Genomic DNA, 16,159 nt, shown 5'->3' on the forward strand with positions numbered 1-16,159 from the left:
TCTGGGCTCCATTAAAGGCAAAGTCCCCCCTATAATATATAATACAAACTAATGAGGCTATCATGTATTGCTACATAAACAGCCCTCTCTCAAAGCAGGCAGCACTTTGGAGTTCCCTCTTTGTTTTTTCTCATGGCATTTCTCCTTAAACTCTTTTTCGCTGACATATTTTCTGTTTCATAATTCATAAACAGCCCTGAAATAAGTCTCACTGGGGTGGAAACGCTTTCAGATTGCACTATACCTTGATTGTTCCCTTCTCCTTAAGTTGCTTTGAATAAAAGCGTCTGCTAAATGACTAAATGTAAATGTAAAAGCTCCAGGAAACCCATCCCACGATCCCACCAAACCCACTCTGCTATTAATCACTGCCAGGTTTTGTGTTTTGGTGACTTATTCAATTAACATAGCTTTAAGAGAGAGAGCTGTTAGTGTTTTACAAATATTGATTATGCTAAAAGCATAGCTTTAACGCATGCAGATTCTATTATCGGGTGGATTTTGTCTTTGGCTTTTTAAACCAGTCAGCGGATGATAAACGTTTGTAATCTGAAAGGTTTCATTCTTAAAGTTTTATTGAAAATCAAATTGTTTGGTTCATTTTTATGCACAGTTTTAATTCACTTACTGTACTTGTAATTCACTGCTGACTGGACTTAGAAAGTTAGAATAAACCCCAGCCCTGATGCCTTTAGAGCTGCATAACAGACCTGGGTGAAAATATATTGAATACTCATTCAAATATTAAATCATACTTTCTTTATCTTGTTGGGAACAACTTTAACATTTTGCACCACAAGATAAGTCAAAATTCTTATCAGGATATCCTTTGCTAAGTCCTTATTCCCTCACTTATATCTGTCAAGCTCTCTGTTTTAGCATAGCACCTACGCATTTTACAGTGATATTGCCACTCAAAATGACAATCATTTTTTAAAAACCATCTGCGTCCTTGAGTTCTTAGAGTTTAACAAATCCGGCATCTCATTTCTAGCTAGTCAATTTTCTTGGCTAAAGTACCGCTGCCAAAGTCGCTGCCACATTTTCTGAGCTACAACAGCTAATTAGAGTTAGCTCCGTGATTTGAAAAAAGTTTCTAGCTGACAAAAACCATGTCAAAAGGCTTTTAAATATGCACTTAATTGGTACATGATAACGTGCTAAAAGACTGACACTTAAACTACACGTCGCTAGCACGAACTCAGCATCCTCACCAGCTGATGATCCATGTTAAAGACATGAAAATAATTAGTTCTATCTGTGAGCTCTGAACTCCTTATGTTACTCTGTGATTTGGTCACATAGTGTCAAACCTTAAGGGAAATCTAACTGTTTTTTCCCCTCCGTTCCTACAGGACATCCTACAGATGTCTACAGTTTGCCCACAATGATTAAAAAAAAAAAAAACTATACATATAATATGGCTCCTTTAAGATCCTCATTCCTGGATCCTCAATCACAAAAATACCTATGAAGTTGCAAATAGGTGCTAAATAACTGGTAGACACTAGTGCCTTGACTTCTGCCCATAATGGTGCTGAGTTACCGTATATGTTAAAGACTGCTGGTGGATGCACAAGTAGTAGTAGTAAAATAGTTACATACTTAGTACTTGTGCTGCTAATGATATGCTACTTGGCTTTGAAAGTAATACTAGGATATGATAAGTAATCTAGTTAGCATGTTGGCATAACTTTTCAACTAACTAACGTTGAAACTTTAGCTACAGTAGGCACTCTGCTTCAAAATGTTGAGAAAGGCTTGACAGGTTTCCGTGCCTAGTTACATTAGCCATATTATTAATGTTCGGGGGAGGACTTTAGCAAACACTCAATTCCCACAAACATATTCAACTACTATTTCGTCCACGTCTCCTGCATGATAGTGTCCCCCTAACTCATCATGCCATCTTTTTCCATACTATTTTCTTCCCCATTTCTTCCCATCATCTCCCCCCGCCTACCTACCTCGCTCCCCTTGGGGTCTGGAACGGGTCAACTACCCGCGATGTGGTCTTTGCCCTCTGTGGTAGGTACTTCCATTCGCCAACGGACACTAAGGAGCTGCTCTACGATCCGGCATCCGTGATGAACGGTGACACACTCAAGTTCTGCCTGAAGGAGGCCTGGTGCAAGCTGTCCTTTTTTGTCCTCTCCTTCTTCTACTATCTCTACTGGTGAGCATGTGACAGGCGGTGTGGGGAGATAATTGGATTACATTAATCTGATTACAACAGCTAGAGTAAAATCAATAAAATTGCACTGAAGCTATTAAAAAAAATATTCCATAGTGCAATTTTTGAAAGACAACGCTGAAAATGAACACTCACATCAGACATCTGATTCTAACCCTGCTGCTAACTCTTAACTTGACTTCCCAGCCCTGATAAAGCAATGTGAGTGCAAATCACTGAATAAAGTAACCATTTCTCTGGCAATCACATGCAATTCCTTCACATAGTGTAGATCTGTCAGGTTACCTAGGTTTACTATTAGGCCCACTACTGCTAATGCATGTGATGTTGTGAGAATTTGATTCTTTACTTCATTGACAAGCACTACAAGAACGTTTAGGTGGACAGCCGAAGGATGCTACTATTATGTCCATTATTAATTCTGATATTTTTGAAATTGCACATAGTTTTTTTTGCCTTTGGAAATTGTTTTGCTAAAATGTTCTGCTGTTACATGATGATGATGCACAATATGTCCATGTTCATGTCTAATAATGCTGTTATTAACAACTTCGGATTCTTGTTCCATGTGTCATGTGGGTGCTGCAGTGTGTGGAACCTGGACATATCCCTCTAATAGGTCTTATCAATGGAAACACTTAAAGGTACAATCCTTATATTTTTTTTGACCTCTTATTCTATGGTAGTAAATTGAGACAGAATACCATTATTCTGAAGACAATGACCCTGATGGTCTTCCATATCACCGCCACAGTTTTTGATAGATTCCTATTATCTTGATTGGTACAAGAGCCAAGTTTGCTAACAATGTGCCATGGATGGATTTCAGCTTTACCATTACACTTTTAGCTAACTAAGCTTGATTTATTTATTCATTACATTTTTTTTGGAGCATTGTCAGTTGCAGTGTAGCGTTTTTTCTGAGCTCCAAGATAAATTAAGAGTTTTTAGTATTGGCACAGAAGATGATTTTTAATGTTTATTCCAGAAACAAAAAAAGGATTGCAACTTTAACATGGAGTTGTTCTTGTATGCGTGTGATAATGCTGTGAATAAACATTTAACACATGCTTTAAGGTCACTGTGTAGGCAGTTAATCAGTGATGTTAATATATTTATCACAGCATACCACACAGATAGAAAAGCAACATCATGAACAATGTGGCGAGTATTTGTTTGTTTTCTATAATAAAAATGTAGCATCTCTATAGTTACATACTAAATCAACATGTGCTAGGGAAATGTGGTGCTGCTTCTTGTCCATTCTTGTATTTTTCAAAATAATTTGAATTGTTTAAAGCAGGTGTTTTTTTAATGCTATATATGTGACCTGCAAAAGCACATTGTTTCTACAGATATTATGATATTATTATGTATTAAGGTAAAGAAGATGTCTTTTAAAGAGATGACCCCTGTATGTTAATAAGTGATCTGAAGCAAACAAGGTGAAAGTCACTTAAGCAATCTCATAGATATTACAAAGACATGTGAGCGCATAGGATTTTCCCTCCTGGCATGGTATAGTTGTATAAATTAGAGAAAAAAGAGCTAATGTTTTATGCTCATACGTACTTCATCCATTTTCACACCAGTGCCGACATCAATCAGTAGATGAAGTCAGTGTAATGTAGGCATACTTGCCAACCTTGAGACCTGGCAGAGCAGGAGGTCTGGATGTCTTACCTGAGAAAAAAATGAGGCTCTTTTTTTTTGTTAAAGATTTTATGTTAATTACTACTTTTAATGCTCGGGAAAGAATACAGAATAATTTACCCCTCTTGCATGGATCTCTAGCATTAACTAATATTCATCAGTTTTAATTCAATCAATCATTTCAGGTTTTGTATTCTTTTGCCTCTGCCCTGATCAGGTAAAACTCCACCACCCAACCTATGTGACTCATCCCATGTGTTTCTGCAGTTATACATGCTGTACATTGTCAGAAACAGATTAGAATTGGACAAAAAAAGGACAAAAATATGTGAAAATATAAAAGAATTGTGAATTTAATTGCGAATTAAAACCGGGAGAGTAGAATGAAAATCAGGAGTCTCCCAGGTTGGCAAGTATGTTCTTAGGTTCAATGAAAAAAACGTTTGAAGGTGTATTTAAAGGACCGTACTGGTAGTTGTGAATATTTTGGTGCATTAACAAGGAAACGTGTACGCTTTGGGAAAGCAGTCAGCGGTAAAGTAAAGTATGCATGTTTCTAGTTAATGTACTGAAATACTAAAAAGATTATTGGTACGTCTTGATCTCACTATCCTGAACTTGTTTCTTTCAGAAAGCACTAAACAGGATGTAGCTTTATATTAAGATCTGAGGCCCACTCGTATCTTCAGTGCCATTGGCAGTGATTTTGTATTGTTACGGTGTTTAATTCATTACTAGTGAGACGAGGTGAAAGCACACCAGGTGTCTGTGGTTGCAAATAGATTCATTTTGAACTTCTGTCGTCTTGCTTCTCCATCTCACTCCATCCTGTCCTGCTCTAGCTCATGTTGGACTGATCTGCTGTTTTAAGACCACCGGCAGCAGCAGCAGCAGCAGCAGTGAGGTACTTCTCTACAGAGCAGGGCGATGGTCTCTTCACTTTCAATTCCATCAAGTTCAAACAGAGCTGGGTTACTGATGTTAACCATGGTCTGGTCTTAACATCAAATATAATAATGTTGGTTTGTTTATACAAAGGCTGACCATCAGCTGGTTAAATGAGTTAAGACTATTCAATTTGTTAATAAACCATAAACTATTATAGTATCTTTATATCTCTGTCCTCCACAAATAAAATGGTTATGGTTATAATGGTTAGAATATCCTTTTAATTTATCCAGTTAGCCCAGAGGGGCAGCACCACAGGCACACAGGTTGTAAACAAGTCCCAAATGGGGATTAAAGGGGAACTCAACATTTTTACCACATACCTGATGTGAATAAAGTTTTATAAAGTGAAGTGAAGTCTGGTAAATGTCCTCAAGTGATGTCAGAGTCGGCGTTGGTTGGGGCCAATGACGAAGTTTGACAATGAAAAAAATCTGGAGGTGTGGAGTTGTAAAGAACATTCCAGGATACATTAGCCACTACTGAGATGACGCACTGAAATCCCTAAACAAACTGTTAGCGGCTGAGTTGCATTGTGGGTAACGTAGGCCCCAGGATTTGCATTGATTTTGATGCTTTTTGTCCCGCAGTGCTAAATTATTGGAATGTTCTTTTCATACTTCTACAACTGTCCATTGGTTTATTAGACCAACTTTCTGGTTCAACTGTGACCTGATCACATTTTGTTTACAGCCTGTGTGACTCACTGACCCGCAGTCACCACATTCGGTTCTAGATGCTGCCATACAGTATAACTAGATCTTAGTATCTATATATACACACACATCTGTTTTTACAGACTGTACTGACAGTCAGTATAAACAGTGAGCCTATATATATTAAATGACTTTGTTTTAGTGGATACATACAGTAGGTGTGTGTATAGAACTGGTGGAATTGGAAGTGAAGCGGTCTGAAACCTGCTTCACGCGTCTTGTTTCTATTTTTTTGTCCGTGTGACGCCCACCCTTATTGTTTCACTGCTCCCCCAAAACCAAACACATTCCAGCACCACTCGCCTGTGCCTGTGACCTTAAGGTCCTTCACACCGTCACAATAAATCTTACTGCACACACACAAACCTCACGTATGCACATAATGAAATTGTGCATGCTCTCACAGACACACAGATGAACACACAGCTCCACCTGAGTGCCCACCTCCACGCCTGGGTGAAGGGTGATTTAAAATCCTTTTCGGTGACTCAGTGGAGCTTATCTGGTGCAGATGATCCTGTGGAATTACTCTATAATTCTTGATTTTGTCCACCTGGGAACAGCAGGAGGACAGAGGCACAGGCGCAAAGGACATGGAGCAGAGCTGGGCTGGGTGGATTTCTCATCTGGTTTCACATTTTTGACACATCTTTGTGTTCGTACATTTGATTACTGGATAAATAATCATGCGTGCATCAGTAAGAAAAAATATTTTGTTTGTACGCAACACTAAAAGATGATAGTTTGCTCATGTTCCTCTGAGCTCTGTACTGTCTCCCCCTCCTCAGCTGTAACCCTTCTGATACTGGACAACAATGAAGCTCTGACGAATGGTTCCTCTCACCTTTTCCTCCTTTCCTCTCTCCTCCTGAACTTGTTTCTGTCACGGTGATGCACTCCAGTAACCAATACCTTTCCCTCCCAGACAGGGTTCCTGTCTTTTTGCTTTATTTAACCCCTGTGGTCTAAAGATTCCTCTCCTGAGCATGTGATGTTGTGCTATCCTGCTGTACATTTACAGGTCTAACCCTTTATTTAAAAACATTTTTTTTATCGTATTTGTTGTCCTTCCCATCTTTCGGGCATGAAAACCTGGCCTTCCTGTTTGCTCACATGCATACACACATAAGGTTAACTTTGGATTATTAGCTAGGCAGATGTTGGAAGCTAATGGAACGTGAAAATAGACGACATCTGTCACTAAAGGAGAGAGCTTGATATGAAATCCTTCATTAAGGGAAAAGTAAACATCATGGAAATGCATTTCTAACGTTATATTTATGTTTTTGGGGTGAGCCACCTTGTCAAAAATTCCATCTGTTATGAATATAGTGTTGTTCTCTGATAGTCAGTGTACTGTGGGTCAATATGTGGCCAGGGAAACAACATGCATCTATCAGTGAAGCAGAAGCAGATGTGTTCAGTCATTGTTTTCGCTTGTATCACAATGTTCATTGAAGTGTATGTGTTTGCCAATGGGCTAGATTAGATTTGAAATGTGTGCTGCAGTTGTTATTACAGTAACACAAGAAGTTCACAAACTCCAGTTCCCCTTTTTTATGATGTAATGTTAGTCCGTCACACCGGCTGATAAAAGGAACAAACAACGCCGGCAGCAGATTGTATCAGCTACACTTAATTAACATTAATGGGCCGAAAAAACCTGCAAAAACTGTCTAACAGCACCACATGATTGGAAATGGGCTGTGTGTTTTTCCTCTTCAGTTGTGTAACAGAAGTTATTTCATGGGCAGTTCTAGACTGTTTCTTTTTATCATTCACAGTGACTCAACAGTTCCCACCATGTGCAAGCACTTGGTGACAGTGGCAAGAAAAAAAGAAACTTCCTTTAAGAGGTAGAAACCTCAAGTCTTAAATTTTAATGGAGATATGACAAACAGTAGTTATAATCCTGATTTAATAATTATAATAATAATAACATCAATAACATGTGTTGTGGACCAGCAGGATGCAACCAATCCCAGATCTTGGCATACTAGAAATAGAATACAGACATGTATGATGGATCATTTCAGAGAAATAACTGAATGCAGTTATTGAATACACACACAATATGTGTAGCATTACACCAGCCATAACATTATGACCATTTTCCTCATATTATGTACTCACTTTTACCACCAAAACAGCCCCGACACATCGAGGCATGGACTCCACTAGACCAACCAAGTCAACACTTTGAACTTGTTGTTGTGGTCCTCTATCCATTCCTGAGTCAATTTTGCTTTGTGGCAGGGTGCATTTTCTTCTTTGGACCACTGGTACTGACCGCTGCAGACCGGGGACACCCAACAAGAGCTACAGTTTATGGAGATACTCTGACACGGTCATCTAGCCATCACAATCTGGACCTTGCCTGGACGCAAAGTTGCTCAAATCTTTACGCTGATTTTTCTGCTTCTTACATCAACCCTGAGGACAAAATGTTCACTTGCTGCCTAATATATCCCACCCACTGACAGGTGCCATGATAACGAGATAATAAGTGTTATTCACTTCACCTGTAAGTGGTCAGAATGATGATCCATAAGATAGTTGCACAAAATCCAAAAACAAATACAGATTTTTATCATTCCTCTTTGAGCTCCTTGTCTATGTATGAACATGCAGATATTACATAAGATTTTCTTTTTACAAGAAATGAAAAATGAAATAAAAGAAAAATGATTTATATATTTAAAAAATAATTAGTAGCCACTACTAACTTAAAAAGTGAGAAATTGAACATATGGTCATGTGCAAATGTGTTCTTCCCTTCAATCGAGATAGTCACGCAGCCTTCAGTGCCAGTATTCCTCCTCTCTGCAGTATCTCATGTAACACGTCATATTTTAGCATACATTATGTTTAGTTAATGTCTAATTAGGGTGTGAAAGTGGAGGAGCTGTAATTTAAAGTGCTACAAGTCAACGTATTAACGATGGAGCCGGTTCTCAGAGGTTATCATGGGAGGAGGTCAAGTCTCTGAGAAGGAAGCTGCACTTTCACTTTTGATCTGTCTCTCCTCTTAGATATCCTCTCCTCTCTCTCTCTCTCTCTCTCTATGGATATTCATGAGTCAACAGAGTGAACTCTCAGTCTTCTCACCAGCAGAGATTATCAGAGGTGTTAGGAGCTTGGAAAGGCCTCAGGGATGAATGCAACATTGGGAAGCATTAGTTACTGTCAGCGAGGTGCTGATCTGTTCTTGTCAAGTTTGCAGCTCAGTGAGACAAGTGCTGAATCCTCCGATCTGTGAATTTGGCTGTTTGCTGTTTCATGCAATCTTTTATTAACCTCTACTTATTTTCAGGTAAACATCACGTCACTGGTCCAAGAAAAAAAAAATCTTTATTGTGGTGAAATCACTTTGCAGCAGTGTGTGTTTTGCAGCTTGTTTTGCACATGCCCATTGCATTACATAATGCTCATCAGCTTTGGCTTTTTCTTTTGCATTCAGTGGCAACTTCTCTACAAGATCACAAGATACTTATAAAACATGCCAGGAAGGATTGTTGCTTTTACACTTTTAGGTCATGGTAAAAACCTAAAAATGTAAAAAAGGAAAGAAAAAAAGAAATTTATTACAGTAACAGTCAAGAGGCGTTATTGTGACAATTTCCCATGTGTAATTATTACAGTTTTGTATTTTAAGATGGTTTATTGAGTTTTTTATATGTATGTATTTTTATTATTCCAATCCAGGTACAGATTACTGTGCACCAGCTAGACCACCAGTAGATCAGGGCTCATTCCTCAAACACATTCAACAAATACGTCTTCTTAAACCACTGTGTGTTGAAATAGTTGCAGATAATCAGCCTGGAGATCATTTTCAAAATGGCTGACATGGCTCAATGATTGTTAGTGACACACAGCATAAAAAAAATCAGATTTTATTTAGTTGGGTTTTTTTTTTCTTCTGCAGCTTCAGACAGTGAGAGGGTTGGGACATTACGGGCATTTACAGACATCAAGATTTAAAAGTTTTCATCTTGAGCAGTTGGCTCGTGCTCTGGACTCATGCCTGTGTTCACATGGACTCATTTATAGTACAACAAAGCATTGTGTGAGTAGAATAGCAACAAAAAAAGTGACATCTGATCCCATCACTTTCTACAACACTTATCACATTTTTTATTTATTGTATAGTCAGTTTTTTATTTTGAGAGTAAAGCAGCTGCATTCTGGACACTTTGAGGTCATGTCTTATTGTTTGCTCTGCAGCAGCCGATGTTGCAAATGGCAGGTAGTGTTGTTTCTTTTGTCAAACATTACATAATCTTTAATCTGTAATACTACCAATCACTGTTGTTACTATGACTGCCATGGTCTGGAAACTATGATGGGATACCACAGCATGTCAATGGAGAATCATAATAGAGTATGTGTGAACACAGCGTTGATCTGAATAATGCTAATTAGACGGGAAAGCTTCAAAGGGATGTCACGTATAAAAGATAGCTGTCAGAAACTAAAATAAAAAAAAAACTTCACGGTTTCCATCTTTCAACTACACAAACAGACTCCACGTTAAATCTGCAAGCAGCAGTGTTGAGATGAGCCAGAAGAAAAACTAACGATCAATGAAATGTTTGAACACATACTTCATCTGGATGCTTCAAACAGGCCGTGAGATAACTGTGAACTGTTGTGTCATTTTCACTTTGTCACCTCCTGCCTGCCTTCCTGTCCAATCAGATGAGTGTTGACTCACTTTGTCTTTCTGTCCTTCTTCTTGTGTTTCAGTATGATCTACTCCTTGGTTACCTCATAACAACTGATATATCAGCAACTGGAGAGAAACAAAACTATGGATACACAGACGGCCTTTGTCTCGGCCTAGAATTGAAATACAGGAAAATTTAAAAAGTAAAGAAGAGAAAGAAAACCTGATTTTTTTCTTTTCTTTTTTCTTTTTTTTCCCCTTTTTTTTTTTTTTTTGCTGGGAAGCCAAACAAACGAACTGGATGGAGGTCGAAGTTTCTTCTCTGCTTCGTCCCCTTAAAAAGCAAAGACAGTGTTTTACGCTCAGCTGTATATAAAAACTGAAAACTCTTTGTGTTTACAGTTAGACTGGTCATAGAGAGACTCGAGTTAATCACTGCCTGGCCAACGTTTGTACCACACACACGCACACACACACACACACACACACACACACACATAAACGCAATCCACAGCCTCCTCTGGTGTGGTACCGTACTTACTGTACAGTAGCAGCACTGGTAGCCCAGAGGACAAAGAGCACAGTAGCGTTTGCACAGTTTGTCTCAGGCACAGCATGGTGAAGCACTGTCCAGCCCAGCACAGCTCACCGACCCTCAGTCACTCATTCCCCGCCTTTCGACGCCTCACCAACCGTAGCTTCACCGGTGAGTCAGAAAACGAGGGGATAGACGGACGAGCGGATGGACGGATCACACTGTACAGAAAAGAGAAAGCTCTGGCGGGGAAAACACCAGAGCAGCCTCCGGACGGCACATACAGTCCATGGCCTGTGGGTTTTTCTTTCTAACATTACGTGAATGGCTTTGTGACGTGTGCATTTTTGGTGTATTCTTTAACAAAAGGCATTTCTAATTGAATTATGATCTACAGCAAAAAGGTATTCTATACAGCAAATGCCTTCTTAGTGTTGTCCTAGTGTCGTTCTATTGTGGGAAACGTTTCTAAAACTCAAACTAAAAACTGACACCTGCCCAAGCTTTTATAGTAGAGGAGCACACATTCTTTGCACAAATATAGTGTCTTTGATCTTGCACAATATTTGCAATATTTGGCTATATATTAGAGATCATTTATGATAGTCTAGCCACACAGGTGAAGGTCTTCCAACATGAAAAGAACTATCCAGCCCTGTTCGAACGCAGGGAGACAATGTGAATCTTTTCTAGCTCGATTTACACCATGGACCAAAATGTTGTCTTTTCAGTATTTCAATCGATTTATTTCTGTCTATTTGTGAGATTCTGATGGCTTGCATTGATTGCTCTATTTTAAATTCAATTTTATTTTCCAATATATCACACGCCACACACACGATAAGACAGAATGAGTAGTGAATAGAGCAGAAGATGTGAGAGGTGCCAAGCATCGATCTGCCTTTCTTTCTGATTTCAAAGAGCACCTGTAGCAGATGATAAAAAAATAATTTGAGCTGACTTGGCTACAGATCATCGTCTCTGCAGCTGGAACCAGTTCAGCACCTTTGCTCAAAGACACCTCAGCAGGGCAGGTGCTCGAACCTGCATTTTCCATGTGTAGCACAGTTTTCTAACCAACAGGGCCACTCTTTAGATCTTCACCATCGTCTTCGCACGATGAGCTCACTTCGTAAGCTGCTACTTGAGGAGCAGATAGGAATGCCCAGTTCTTGTTGTTTTCTCTTATTCTAATTCAAGCATTTTCTATCCTTACTGTGTATGTGACCGACCAAGTTGAATTTAGATATTGTTTATGAAATAAAGTATTTTAAAATCAAAGATTTTGCGTCTATATTTTTAGATAATCACAGAACAGAGGTCACCGGTGCTGTGACTCTCTTCAAACAGGTGAGTTCACAAGCACAAATCCTGGAGACACTCAGACATTCTGCACTGCTGCACCATGAATCATGTACCATCGTGAACACGGAGCTAAATGTTGCATGATTAAAACTATCATTAAAACTAAAACTACAACGTTAGGCATCACAAATAAAGAGGCACATTTCCCAAAACTAACATTAGTAACATTAAACATGAAACATTCAACTCATGTCCACTTTTTGTTTAGGACATAAACATTTTAGTAATACAATTGTATTTATTAATAACAGGTTCCTGCCTAATACTACTAATACTAATTACAATATGTAATGTCACATTATGTATCTTACTAACAGGTTTATTTTATGTTCACATTTCTTGAAAAAATTGTTTGTTTAAACATTTTAACCACGTTAAATTAAGAAACATTTGTCAGAAAGTCAAAGTAATACACACAAATGTGTTAGCAAACAGCATCTAGTGAGCACAAATCAACATGAGCATCTATTTCTGGCAACTTGGTAAATGTTCGTCCAATTCAATGCTCTTTTTAACTCTGTTTTAGTCTCCGCCACCTTCCGGAGGAAATATCTGGCTCTCAAGTTGCTGAATGATCCACCATTTAGCAACATGGGTGTTCCCAGCCTCTTGACCCTGATAAGGGATAAGCAGTAATGGGAAATGGATGGATGGATAGTTGCTAACTGCCATCTGAGCAGACGTCTGTCATGGGAGAGGACTAAAGACAGAAACCTGCTCTGTGCAGCTGACTGTGTGTTTGTCACTATAAGCACAATCTTTCACATTACAGTCTTTTGATGTACTGTTATATAAAAAATATTGAGCACTGCAGCTTTAATTAAAAGTAATAATATCAGAATGTTAATGTTAAGTCTAGTGTTTGTCAGCGTCCTCATACTTAAATTGACTGTCTGTGAGGGGGTGACAGAATAGTTTCCATATGACTGCACATGTATTGCGATAGACAGTGTGTGTGTGTGTGTGTGTGTGCAGGTTGAGTGAGTGTGTGTCCAGGCTGTGGTAGCCCATAGCTGACAGATTGGTGACAGGCTGTCTTCCCAGTATGCACCTGGACACTGTCCACATCGCTGCCATATATTTCATCATAATTAAACCAAGCACATATTGCTGACCTTTTGCCCTGTCATTGTGGATGTGTGTGTGTGTGTGTGTGTATGTGTGTGTGTGTGTGTGTGTGGGAGCAGCCTGGCAGTGATTTATTTGGATTAGTACCCCCTCCCCTCGTACCTCCTCTTCTCACCTCCCTCTGTTTCTGTTCTCTTTCCAAATCCTCGCCAGCATCCAGCCCTCCTCTTAAAGCTGTGAAATGACATTGAGCTCTCGTCCTGCGGCTCTGGCACACTGTGCTCAGCCGTCTGGAACCCGAGGTTTGTCTGTAAAACTCTGTTTCTTCAACTTTTCACAGCAAGGGACCTCAATTTTAATCTCACTCTGCATGGGACTGAAACTCACTGATGCATATTGGTGCTTTCTCTCCACGAAGGCCCAGCAGAAATAGGCTCTGTGACTCGTGCACAGTCTGGAACATATAGTTTTCCAAACTGTGAACAGGACGGCAAGTCAACTTTTGCGGACTGACATGGGACCCAGGAGAGTAGTAGTTATACTGGGTCAGTGGCTTTGTACCATGTGACACCAAGGACTGAGATTTTCAAGTTTTCATTCAAACAAAAGTACAACTTACCTGAGCTTTCTAAACCCTCATCTCTGTCTTCAGGTCAACAAATCAGTGAACTGTTGATGAAATGAGAACTCCCAGTTTTAAATAGAAAACAGTGAAGAATTTTTTGCAGGAGTGCTGGTTCTTCTAAACTGCAGTTATGACCCTGCAGCTGTTTGCAGTGCAAAAATATGATTCACTAAAACGACTGGTCACCGATCGTTATCTGTTGAATCGAGGGATTAATTAATGCTGGTGAGTTGCCTGTCATGAAAACCAATTGATTACGCTGATAGCGTTTGTTTACCAGCAGATCTTGACCTCTCCAATAATGGTGACTGCACGATTAAGAGCGGTGACATACTACAGAATTCTTTCTAGTCAAAATGGCAGTGAAGCTACTGTAATTAAAATGGGTATTTATCCATCTTATCTTCAAGGCATTACAGTACTTGATGTTCTTAACCAGCTGCTATTGGCTGATATGACTTACTGTACAGACAGCCATCTTAAATTTAACCCAGATCATGATTTTTTTCCTAAACTTAACCAAACCATGGTAACCACATTTAAAACAGGTGTGTCATATGGATGCTAAAGCTTCTTTTGTTCATCTGTTGGCTGAAAAAAAAAAGAGCTGGATAAAGTGCGTGCTGTGTGCACAAAGCTGTAGCAAACACCGGCCGTAGGCCGGAACACAAGCTTCTACTTACTTCTCAAGAAAAGACTCCAGGTCATTTGTCTAGGTGAAGCTTTAATGTAACAGAGAACAGCAGGAAGTGATTGCTCGTGAGCTGTAGTAGCTCGAAGGGAGAATTTGATCTGTAAAAATTAACAAATTACAAATTAAATTTGTTAATCAACTTGGAACTGTACAAAGAATGACATGTTGGTTACAGGATTTGCGCCCGTGGCTCCTTCAGTCCTGCTTCTTTTCCCATAAGCAACATTGAAGACGTTTGTTGATGCCATCAGGCTCCGTCTTTTCCCTCAGAATTCTCTCTCCTTGTGTTGCACTGAAACAACATTAGGACCGCTGTCTGGCTATGTGACTTTGTATTTCAGAGCTGCTGACTCAGCTTATTTTTGTTCTTTGAGTCCCACTGACTCAGGCGTTTTGTCCCCAAAAACACCTCTCAGCTCTAATGCCATCTGAACACTTCCCGGGGAGCTCGGGGTGTCTGCTTTTCACCTTATCACAAAAACTTCTCTCCCACTATTTTTTGTATATATATATCTTATATATATATTATATATATATATATATATATATATATATATATATTATATATTGCTTTCACTGCAAGTCCTTCACCTTCTTTCACTGTGATCCTTTTATCCTCGGACATGGAGAAGAAGAGAACTGTGTGTGTGTGGAGGAGGTGGCATCTAAGCATTATGGGCCTTGACATGTGTGGTTGTTCTGTCACGCAGAGCTGGATGGGCAGTCTGTCAGTGTCCTGTGTGCTTCAGATGGCTGTCCTGTCAAACTGCATTACCCACAATCCCATTAGTTAGAGGTTGACCATTTCACCCACTGGTCATCTGTGTCTAGATCAGACAGTTGTAGTTCTGAAGTAAGTCCTGCAGTTTTACATGAATACATCTGAGTATAGTTATTCAACTGAACCAATACAGACACTTCTTTTGTTCTTGTCTCTATTACACACACACACACACACACACACACACACACACACACATGCACACACACACACACACTGTTTTTGCACATCCCACTCACTCCCTCTTCCCTAGTTCCCTTTTTCTCACTCTGTATTTCTATATTTGTATTTTTCTGCCATCTATTTTGCCCTCCGCTCTCCACCACTCTCTCTCCCTGTCCTCAGAAGATTCCTTTCGCGATCCGTTTGTATTAATTAGTCACAATCTTTAATGCAGCCTTGATTGAGACGTAGGCGGCACTCTTTTCTGTTTGTCCAGTAATGTCGGTTACTTTTCATGCTTTCTCTTCTTCTGTCAGCTTAAACAAACTGCTTTTACATCTGCCACAAGTAGTATAGTAGTAGTAGACATTATTATACACATGCATGCATGTACATATATTCATGATCTAATAAACAGCTACCAGCTACCAACCCTAACAAAATTGAAATACTTCTTATTGGCTTACTTTCTATTGTCCAAACCATCAACTACTGCATCACAGGCTAAGAGTCTTGGTGTAATCCTGGACAGCACCCAAACAATATCTCCTGGACTGTCTTCTTCTATCTGTGAAACATCTACAGGCCTCACCCTGCCTTAACACAGCACTCCACACAAGATTACTGGAGGGCAATCCCCAACAAAACCGTGCACCAACTTCAACTCATCCAGAACTCTACAGCACATACGTTCTTTGTAGCACACACATGCACGTGTGAATTGCTGATTCAACAGACATCGGCTCCCC

At 39.5% G+C, this 16,159-nt stretch overlaps 1 protein-coding gene across 5 annotated transcripts in view; it reads left to right on the top strand.

Annotated features, from left to right (window-relative positions):
• The window catches only part of cnih3 (cornichon family AMPA receptor auxiliary protein 3), an 82,221-nt gene extending 71,783 nt beyond the window's left edge, over positions 1-10,438 (top strand). Inside the window, exons 5-8 of one of the 5 annotated variants that reach the window (XR_003463230.1) lie at positions 2,030-2,176; positions 2,783-2,838; positions 4,690-4,751; positions 10,261-10,438. Coding sequence is in view for 4 of the 5 variants with exons in the window: in XM_027284555.1 (XP_027140356.1) it covers positions 2,030-2,176; positions 2,783-2,810 (175 nt within the window). In the remaining variant the exon portion in view is untranslated. The remainder of the gene's footprint in view (positions 1-2,029; positions 2,177-2,782; positions 2,839-4,689; positions 4,752-10,260) is intronic. The other 4 variants (XM_027284557.1, XM_027284555.1, XM_027284558.1 and 1 more) reach the window with 4 other exon arrangements.
• The last annotated feature ends 5,721 nt before the right edge of the window (positions 10,439-16,159 follow it).

Source organism: Larimichthys crocea, chromosome XI (assembly GCF_000972845.2).
Source record: "Larimichthys crocea isolate SSNF chromosome XI, L_crocea_2.0, whole genome shotgun sequence".
NCBI lineage: Eukaryota > Metazoa > Chordata > Actinopteri > Sciaenidae > Larimichthys > Larimichthys crocea.